The sequence below is a fragment of the Notechis scutatus genome, unplaced genomic scaffold (assembly GCF_049901735.1).
Source record: "Notechis scutatus isolate UNSWTSFEM ecotype Mainland unplaced genomic scaffold, rNotScu1.2 NSCUSCF50, whole genome shotgun sequence".
NCBI lineage: Eukaryota > Metazoa > Chordata > Lepidosauria > Squamata > Elapidae > Notechis > Notechis scutatus.
Genome location: NW_028263160.1, coordinates 19,411 through 30,000, shown reverse-complemented (window position 1 = coordinate 30,000; position 10,590 = coordinate 19,411). Strand labels below are relative to the sequence as shown.

At 39.7% G+C, this 10,590-nt stretch overlaps 1 protein-coding gene across 21 annotated transcripts in view; it reads left to right on the top strand.

Moving 5' to 3' along the window:
• LOC148128483 (vomeronasal type-2 receptor 26-like) overlaps positions 1-5,771 on the top strand; it is a 67,988-nt gene extending 62,217 nt beyond the window's left edge. For 6 of the 21 annotated variants that reach the window (XM_087948992.1, XM_087948999.1, XM_087948994.1 and 3 more), the window contains 4 exons: positions 2,700-2,908; positions 3,045-3,292; positions 3,725-4,013; positions 5,103-5,771. In XM_087948992.1, coding sequence (XP_087805118.1) covers positions 3,075-3,292; positions 3,725-4,013; positions 5,103-5,765 — 1,170 coding nt within the window. In that variant the 5' untranslated portion in view covers positions 2,700-2,908; positions 3,045-3,074 and the 3' untranslated portion in view covers positions 5,766-5,771. The other 15 variants (XM_087949000.1, XM_087948997.1, XM_087948993.1 and 12 more) reach the window with 10 other exon arrangements.
• The last annotated feature ends 4,819 nt before the right edge of the window (positions 5,772-10,590 follow it).

The window sequence follows — 10,590 nt, the reverse complement described above, 5'->3', positions numbered from 1 at the left end:
ATAGAGATAGCTCGATAGCTAGATAGATAGCTAGATAGATAGATAGATAGATAGATAGATAGATAGATAGCGATAGATAGATAGATAGATAGATAGATAGATAGATAGATAGATAGATAGATAGATAGATGATAGATAGATAGATATGATAGATAGATATGATAGATAGTAAGATAGAAAGATAGGGATGGTTAGATACCACCTGCAGAACTTACAGTCCATTCTTTATTTTAAAAAGTAAGAAAAATCAAAATATAAAGAATCTTGGTGTATTATAGGAACATGGTAAGATAACACAGGAATGACAAGAAAATAAAAATAAAAAATTCCATCCATTCTATAATTTTCTCCCTATTTACCCAATGATCTAGTCCACAAGTTGTCACTTTCCAGCTTCTTTTTTTTATTTTTAAAACAAGTTTTATTAATTTCAAAAACAAACAAATCATTACATATTCAAATCTTTTCCTGTATTTCTACAGAGATTTCACCAATATTATCATAAAACACAAACAAACACAAACAAACATATAAAAAGATCTTTTAGTAAAGTACCTTGGCCCCAGTTACCTCTCTTTGTATGGGCAGTTACGCATTTCACTCTTCACAATTCTATCTTATATAATCCATCTTAATTAAATCATTATATTTATATCTTTTGGCCATTCATTATCCCTCTATCTCTTCTTATAATAAAAAGAATTTCTCCTGAAATCACTAATCAGAGTATGATGCCTTTCTATCCTCCCCCTAAGTTAATAAAATTAACATTCAACATAACAAATACCCAATTCGGTTCTGCTTGGTACATTCTATCCACCAAAAATGTTTAAATACATTGTATCCTCCTTTCCTTCAATATTTTATTACATTTTAAAAATCAATCATTATTAAAGACTTCAACATTTTAATTTCTTATTAAATCTTAAACCATTCTAAATTACTATTTCAAATATAAATGTTACAATACCATCTTCTGTACCTAGCAGAATCTTTCTTACAGAAGTTTATATTTCATCCTTTGTCCCTAAAAAAATTCCTCTTCTCCCATCCAATTTTAAAACTTTGTGGCTTTTCTCTGCCTTTCCCCTTTCTTTCTTCCCCCACCAAACCTTCCTACCCCCTTCTTCTTCTAGCCTCTGCCTTGCTGGGATCCCTTCTCTGTTGTGTTCCTTTTTCTCTTGTATGCTATCATTATATTTACTTTGCATCATATTTTTCTCTTTCTCAAATGTTTTTTTAGATCTTAAGTCCTTCATTTTCCTTGCTCTCTTCCTTCCTTCCTTCTTAGATAAGTTTTGGGATTCAATAAAGATGGCATCTTCGTCTTTTTCTTGTTGTTGTTCTTCTATGTCCATCTGTTTCATTGTCTGTTGATAATTAACCAGCGCCATTTCTAGAAATAGAAAAGCTTTTTCCATACCATCTTTGCAGGCTGCTTTTGTTTGCTCATATTCATCCCTCAGTTCCTCAAAAGGAAAAGCCATTATAAATCTTTTCTTTTCTTTATTCCTCTTTCTTCTTACTCCAACCAAATATTCCGAGAGAAAGGTAAAACAATCCCAAAATCCACAATCCTCAATAAATCCAAGCAAGCCAAAATTCCCCCTTCCTCTTCCAGGGTAGTATCAAACAAAAAAAAAAGAGAGTCCAGATCTATATTTTAAAGCCTTATTAAAATTAAATTTCTGTCCTCAAATCTTTAAGGCATCTCCTCCAACAAGGTCCAAATATATATATTTTCTTTGTCCTCTCCCTTCCGGCTTAATTCCGTCGGGAGGAGAGTAAACTTTCCTTCGGCACCTCAAAAATTGCCGCTTTTTTCCTCTTACGGAAAGAATCATCAAAAAACCATCTTTTCCAGAAATTAAATTAGATGAATCTCAAAGCCCTGGGACGACCAAGAAAACTTTCACTTTTAATAACTTTCTCCTCTTCCTCCTGCGCATACTTGCCCGGCTGCCACTTCTTTGTGGCGGCCATTATGATTCGCCGCTGCACCGTCCTGGTAAAAGGGGTTGTGCCGGCCAGGGAGGGTCTGCAACACCCCAGACCCTTCCTCCGGATCCCCCTTACCTTCAGCTACCCCTGCAGGGCAGCCTTGCTCCGCACCCGTCCGGTCGGAGCCCCAAAACTAGCGCGGCAGGGATCGCGCAGCTTCGCGAATCCCTACCGCTCGCGGCCGACAAACCCTATTTACCCAACGATCTAGTCCACAAGATGTCACTTTCCTGCATCTTAATGAGCTTTAATCTCAAAATTAATATTGCTAGAAAAGATGGAAAATGAAATTTCATTTCAGGTACAAGCAATTTTAAAACCGGCTGCAATTAAGATCAATATATGGGATTATGACATAAAACAGAATTCCAAACAGGGTCTATTTTTAACCTTGGGCAGAGTTCAAGGGTGCCGATTGTCATTAGAAGACAGGCAACACTACAGTTAAATGGCATTAACTTAGAAGCGGCACCAAACTCCATAGCTCTGGGTGACCTTCCCCAGCAATCTCTGGAGACAAGAGGCCATGTTGAAGGACAGCAGAAGTAAATTCCCTGGGTGCTGAATTCTCTTCCCCAGCATCACTTTCTGGACTTGCCCTGACTGGGAGGAAGGACCACAACCACAACAAAACAGTGACCCCAGGGGTATATCTGTAATTTTTATTAACATGGTTTATTCCAGCCTCTCCTCTGCAGATGGAGCCCAGAAAAAGTTCAGGATCCCAAGAGGAGAAAGTTGCTTCTCACTGTAATTATGACCATCTGGGCCTTTGAGACCTGTGATGCTATACCTCCAGTTTTAGACTTCAATGTAGACATCAGATTGAAGCCACATGAAAAGGATCTTCTATCAGAAAAGGATAAATTCCTTGGGTGAAGCTCTCTGGGACCAAGTTTTGGGACAGGTAGAGGCTCTGCTCTTGATTGCACCTTTCTCTCCTTTGCAGATGAAACTGAGTGATTCTCTGTTTAGATCAGGAAAGCCACTGGCACTTCTCAGAGTCTTTGAATTTTTCCAACTGTTCCTGTTATTTGTGTTAGAAACAGGAAGTGGATTGATTAATGCCATGAATGATGGACCTCCTGCTTCTGCTTCTGCTGCTGCTGGTGTCCCCATCAGTCTGTGGGAAGCTGAGAAGGAAATGCCCATTGAGTTTGGAGCACCAGGATGGGTACAATCCATGGAGCTTTTACAGGCCTGGAGACCATCTCATTGGTGTGGTCATAACTGAAATATATGTGTCGCCTATAATGTGGCCTTTCAACAGCCCTCCTATACCTTCTCCTTCGTAAGTCATGCAGGGTGATGGAGTTGCACTCCCTCCATGTGCAATTCTAACACTCTCCTTTTCTTCATATTTCACTTATTTTTGTACCTCAGGACCTGTCTAATTTCCTGAATGATTTTGATTTCCATGGCTTCCCTTTTTTGCCTTACTTTGTGGAAGACAGTAAAATCCAAAGATGGAGTTTTTAAAAAACCTGAATGAAATCTAGATGATTTTCCTTTCTCAGTTCATTCCTGGGTTCATCACTTGAATAATGACCTTTGTTTAAGTAGTGACTGAAACAATTGTAGTTGCCTCTCTCATTTGCATAATTGATCATTCGATTTGGATCAATGTTGGCCTAAGGCTTAGTAGGTTTGTGAAGGATTATATATTTTAAAAACATTTGTTGTTGCTATTGAATATAATAACATGAATATTGCTTTTCAATAGGAAGAGTTCTGCTCTAACAAATATCCTAAAATCAATTTTTGCTATTCAAATGGTCAGCAAGAATTCCCAGCTCCTGCACAATCTCACACTTGGTTACAACATCCATGACAACTATGGAAGCACCTTCCGCACTTCAGATGTCTTGCTGGACATGCTCTCCACTGGAGAATCCAATGTCCCCAACTACGGCTGTGGGAGGAAGGACAACATCCTGGCTCTGATTGATGCAGCAGGAAGCGACATCTCCATCCAGATGTCAATGTTTGTAGGCACCTACAAAGTCCCACAGGTTTGTGTGTTTTTCTCTATCTGGTAGGGTGAGTGGGGTGGTGGGGATGAACAACAGATCCAATATCTTCATAGAATTCAAGAGCAGCTTTTCAGAATATTAGGGAACATATCAACGATGTTTTAGTCTATTATGTTCATCTTCAAATTGACCATTAAAGGCCTGAAGAGCCATAAGGTCCCTAGAGGATATTCTACTGAATATTCTACTATTGAAAAACTATCCAGGTTTTGAGGTCCTCCATTAGCATGTTCATTTTCACATATCAATAATATCTGCCTTATCCAATTGGAATCAAGTTGGCAATAGTCCTGTCTATGTATAAAAAATATTCAGACCAAGAAGAGTAACTTTGGGATGGATAAAAGGAGTTCAGCTCCTGCCTTCATAGATAATTGTTAATTTACACAATTTCTGCTTTGTATAAATTCAGGGTATATAATTATTGGGTTAAAATTAAAGTGATGAAACAGACATATAGTCCCAAAACAGACAAAATTTCAATTAAAGACTTATTGGATTGTACAACTGTCTACGATTGACCTCACCCCTTTCCTAAGAGGTCTGTAGGGGCGTGCATAAGCGCACCAATGTGCCTGCCATCACTGTCCTACTATTTCTTTTTATTTTTCTTATATGTATCCATTTCATGTACTCATAACTATTCTGTTAGCAGTTGTGCTCTTGTACATCTAGAGAAGAAGATGAAAAATTGCTTCACAAAGAATTTGGGAAGTAGAAGCTGAGAAAGAGGTTTTAGTACTCAAAAATAGCATATAATACAGCCCTATATCTTAGATCCAGACATTTTATCCAACATCTGCTATTTTGAATCTAATTGTTGGAATTGTATGGGTGACACAGAAATTTACATTGCATTTTTTTTTGTTTTTTGTTTGTTTAATATGATCTTGCATTCCATTTTTATATACAATCTTGTTAATATTCTGTCTTAAATATTTTAAACCGTGACTAAGGAACAAACTATTCTTATATATTCATCAAAACAAAATTGGGTTTGTCAATAAATAATATTTTGGAGTTGATCTGGACCACATTATAACACAGCATTCTTCATTACTTTTTCAGATCACTGCTGGAATTCCTTCAGAGGCTCTGAGTGATAAAAGGAGATTCCCCTTTTTCCACCAGATGCTCCTCAAAGAAGGATTCCAATATCCCGCAATTGTCCAGCTGCTCCTCCATTTCAGATGGACCCTGATTGGTCTCTTTGCTTCAGACACAGAAAAGGGAGATAATTTCATGAGGACTTTCCCTCCGATGCTTGTCAGGAGTGGAATTTGTGTGGTTGTATCACAACGATTCACAACAACTGGACAAACAGCACCCCTCAGGGAGGCCCTCTCTAAGTGGAGACAAATCAACGTCTTTGTCCACTTCATAGAATATGATTCCATCTGGAACAGAATTTTTCCTTTCCATGAAGCACTTATGCATTTGCCAGGAGCCATTGAAGGGAAAGTCTGGATCCTCACAAATTTTGTAGCGTATACAATAAAGAAGCACATACCTCTCAAATACATCCATAGTATTTCAAATTTTGGTTATCTGTCAAAAAAAAGGCCAACAGATGCTGCCTTTGAACCCCATTTCTTTGTGAAAGATCCGTTTCAAGATCATTATTTCCGCTGTTCCCTTTCCAAGCACGTCTTTTCTGTCAAAGGCCGCAGAAGATGCACCCAGAAAGCCCACTGGAGACCCAGGAGAAAAGGAACAGGAAACGGATCATAAATGACCCTGATCGCTACAGTATCATTCAGACTCTGGCCCAGGCCATGAATGCCGCTTATTCCTCCAGATCGAGGAGGGGAAGGAAGGAGGGAGAAAAGAGGTTGGGGGCTCCGAGGCTGCAGCCATGGCAGGTATGGGGGGTCCCTATAGGGATCCATTAATCTGAGATCCTTTGGAGAAGGAACCCAAAGGAGAAGGAGGGGAACATCTCAACCTTCTTGTGCTGCAAAAGGTCAAGAGATTTGCACCATCTAATTGCTCCTGTCTGACGCTCCGAATAACAGGGAGCAGATCTGAAGTTTCTGTCTAGCCTCTGTTGGAAGAAATCTCCTTCTGGGTTCAGTTCCAAGTGGGGAAGAAAGACGCTGGAAACATGGTGACTGCTTGGAAGATGGTTTAATGGTGGACAGGAGCACATGCCTTGGTTGAGGAAAGAAGGGCTGAGATGCTGAGAGTGCAATTGTTTTATGCCCTCTGTTGGGATTTGAATTTGAGCTTGTGTTAGGTTTGGGGATTAACCCCTAGCAGAGTATTGCAGCAGTAGTCAAGCCAGGCAACCAAAGGAGAGCGGAAGGGCCCCAGAGTATACACACACTGAACACAAACACTGTTTGTAGTTTAAATAGTTTTTAATCCAGTTAGAGTTTAAGCATTGTCATTCAGTCCATTAAGTCATTCACAGTATTTCCATCCAGTAAGACTCACTAGTATAGTCCAAGTTAAGAGTCCTTGCAATATCTTTATCAGCCGATAAAGATATCTTCTCCTCCTCCGGTTTCACTCTCCAGAGAAACAAACGCTGGATATTCAGTAGAATTACGCAGTAATTCAGCAAACAGTAGCAAACAATAACAGTTAGTCACAGCACTCACAGTCAGTCATCACAGTTAGTCGCAGCAGCACACAGTAACAGTCAGTAGACAGTAAACTCACAGTAAGCTTTCCAGCTTCTAATGCTTCCTTATATTGTAACTTCTAACCGCACCCTTAATCGGCTAATTGCCTGCTGCATTGTGCTTAAAGTGATAAGCACTTAAACCATGATATCTAAGTTTTATATATTTATTCACCCAAACCATATTTGGTATCAATGTTATACCTAACATACTCCCCTTTTGGGTGAAATAAATATATAATATCTTTACAATCTTATCCCATATTTTTCACAACTCTCCTGGTGCTTACTGGCACCTTGGGCTTTAGTAAAATTATCAGCTAAATTGTCCTCCGACATACAGTACTCTAGCTGAATCATCTTACTTCTTACAGATTGTCTCACATTTAGGTATCTTAGATCTGTATGCTTGCTCCTTGTTTTTACTCCAATATTTGTGGCCATTTGAATTGCTGCCTGATTATCTTCATGTATAATTATAGGATAATCTACAGTTATACCTATATCAATTAACATTTGTTTATACATTATTAATTCTGTACATAACAATGATAAACAGGAGAATTCTGCCTCCATAGTAGACAAACTTATATGCTGTTGTCTTATTGACTTCCAGCCTATTAATGTCTTACCCAGCATTATGACTGTTCCTGAAGTTGACTTTCTAGTGTCTCTTTCTGATGCAAAGCTAGCATCTGCATAAGCACTCAAAATTAAATCGAATGACAAGAAAATAAAAATAAAAAATTCAATCCATTCTATAATTTTCTCCCTATTTACCCAATGATCTAGTCCACAAGTTGTCACTTTCCTGCTTCTTAATGAGCTTTTATCTCAAAATTAATATTGCTGGAAAAGATGAGAAATGAAATTTCACTTCAGGCACAAGCAATTTTAAAACTGGCTGAAATTAAGATCAATATATGGCATTATGACATAAAACAGAATTCCAAACAGGGTCTACTCTTAACGTTGGGCAGAGATCAAGGGTGCCGATTGTCATTAGAAGACAGGCAACACTACAGTTAAATGGTATTAACTTAGAAGTGTCACCAAACACTCCATAAGTCACTCCATAACTCTGAGTGAACTTCCCCAGCAATCTCTGGAGACAAGAGGCCATGTTGAAGGAAAGCAGAAGTCAAAAACAGACATCCCCAAATGGGAGGGAAGCCCCGGAAAACCCTGAAGTAAACCAGGGAGAGGCGATTCCCCTCCTTGAAACCCGCGTCTCCCTTGCTCCGAACCTCTGGACGAAGCGGCTCCTTCTGGTCTCCCCCCCCTACAACCCCCCCCTTTCTTCTGGGGGCCAGGAGGACTCCCTTTCCCTCGCAAGGCAGCCCCGAACGGAGATCCCGTTTCTCTTCCGCTTCCCGCTCCTTTCGTCTGAGAACTCCGACGGGTTGGACTAGACGACCTCCAGGATCCCTCCCAACTCTGTTAATCTGCTATCTGGCCACCATCTCAAGCCGTCTAAGAAGCTATTTACTTTTTTCAGATTGCTAGGGACCATATGCTGACTTTGTAAACTGCTCAGAGAGAGTGGTAAACCATTGTGGAGTGGTATATAAGTCTAAGTGGAATTGCTATTGCAATACAGTTTGTGCCCAGCGTGGATCCTTTTATGAGAAGATGACCATTCTGAGCAAAACTCTTTCCACATTCCATGCAAAATTGTTCAAAATTGGGAAAATGAAAAGGTTCCAATGGAGGAGGAGGAGGGGATTAAGAAAATATTGGAATGTGCAGAAATGAGTAGATTAACATTGGCAATTACAGAACAAGAAGAAATGGAATACTATATGATATGGGATTTATTTTATAAATGGTTGGAATATAAAGTAAGAAATTAAATGATATCGTTATGATATATAATGTTAAATAGGTTGTAATATGAATGTAAACTTAGTAAGAAATGTATACAAAATATTAATATGTGCACAAGATATATGTACCCAGTCGACACACTTTATAACTGAAAGATGGATTTGGTTTTTTTAAATAAAAATAAAAAACTTCAATTAAAAAAAAAAGAAAATGATAACAAGGTTAGAGAAAAAGATCAATGTTAGAAAGTCCATTGGGTTTCCTTCTGAATTTCTCTGAAAATTTAGGTTATTTGTTTGCATGCCTACTGCAGTGGTGTGATATAGACATGATTTCTATATTCATGAGTCATGAAAGCTTTGCAAATATCTAGAATACATCTCTTTCTTTACAATTATCTCTATATATGCAAATCTCACTCCGAGTCAGTTTTGAGTTAAGGAATAATCAAGGGAAACATCCAAGGAGGAATTAGGAGAAAACTTAAGATTTATTGAGGTGGCTTCATTTCCGCAGAGACCTGTGAGAAATGAAACAATTTTGAAACAAGCTCCTTCCCTGGTGTACCTTGGAGCAGCTGCTCCACGGTGTCTGTCTGGTGGGCGGGACTCCCACTCGGCCTCTTCCTCGATCCCAGCGATGAGATTTTGGAGATAAATCCCTTGCTTAAAGCCTCCCATTGGCTTGTAAACGCTCTTTGCGCTGAGACTGGAAAGGTTGGGATGCCTCAAGAATGGCTATTTCACTGCTCCAAAGTCCCATCGGCTTGCAAAGGATCTTTGTCCAGATCTGGTACAGGTGTCGGTTCACAGAGAACTGAAGCCTAAAGTACTTTATTGCGAGATCACACGAGACCAGTAGTGCAAGATCTCAGGCTACTAATCGCGCGTGATCTCGCACTGCAGTACTTTAGGCCTGTGTTCTTTTAAGAACTGAGGACTGCATGAGATCCAGGGCAAAAGTCTTTGAAAATGAAGGTGCCTTCCCTCTCTTTGAAAAGCATATGGTCCTGGATCTCGTGCAGGCCTTGGTTAGCAGAGAACAGAGGCCTAAAGCAGTGTAGCGCGAGATCAAATGAGATCAATAGTGCTAGATTTCCCACTGCTGATCTCACGTGTCTCACTACTTTAGACCTCTTTTTTCTGCAAATGCACTGTAGCAGGCAAGGGAACCAATGGCTCACCACATAATTGCAATGTACCATATTTTTCAGACTATAAGACACACCTAGGTTTAGAGAAGGAACACAAGGAAAAAAAGTTTTGGTCTCCATGCGTCCCATTTTTACCCTCCCCGGCATCCAGATGCACTCTGCAGGACAAAAATGGGCTCATTTTTCACCTCTGCACATCCTGTTTTTTCCCTCCCCAGCATCCAGAAGCACTCTGCAGGCCAAATACTCGTAATTTTGGGGCTTGGTCTCAAGTACTTGGGGGAGGGCTGGTCGTAACTTGGAATGGTCGCTAAGTGAACTGTTGTAACTCGGAGTTTACCTGTACCCTAGGATGCTCTGAGTCACACTGCCTGAGGCCTTTGTTCTTGAATTGGATTGGGAGTGTGATCTTTCACGGACTGAGCATGAAAGTTCTGTTCTCATACAATTTGGGGAGGTTCCAGAGGACAAATGACAACAAACTCCTCTCACATAACCTCCAGAGGACACATAAAAGCACACCTTAATTCTTTTCAGCCTCCACAGATGTTCAAATAGAAATGGAAAAAAACAGAAAGAATGGCACAGAAAGCATCTAAGCAAAGAGACGTTGACTCTTTCCTTCCTTGGAGCACGACAAGGCCAGATCTTTTCCTTCTCCCTCCCAGGAGACAATATCTGACTAGTGTTTTTTTAAATAAAAAACTAACTATAATCTCTCTTCTTTATTGGGGACTAGAAAACTCTTACCCAGAGAGACCACGTTCCTATGGTTTTCAAGCATGACTTCCAAATGCAGTGCTTTCTGGTCAGGATCCAGCTGAGACCATTCCTCCTCAGAGAAATGCACAGCCACCTCCTCGAAGGACACAAGACCCTCCTGAACACAGAAAAAAGAACAGAACAGGAGGATTCGCAAGATCTGTTAATCAACATCATAGATTTAGACA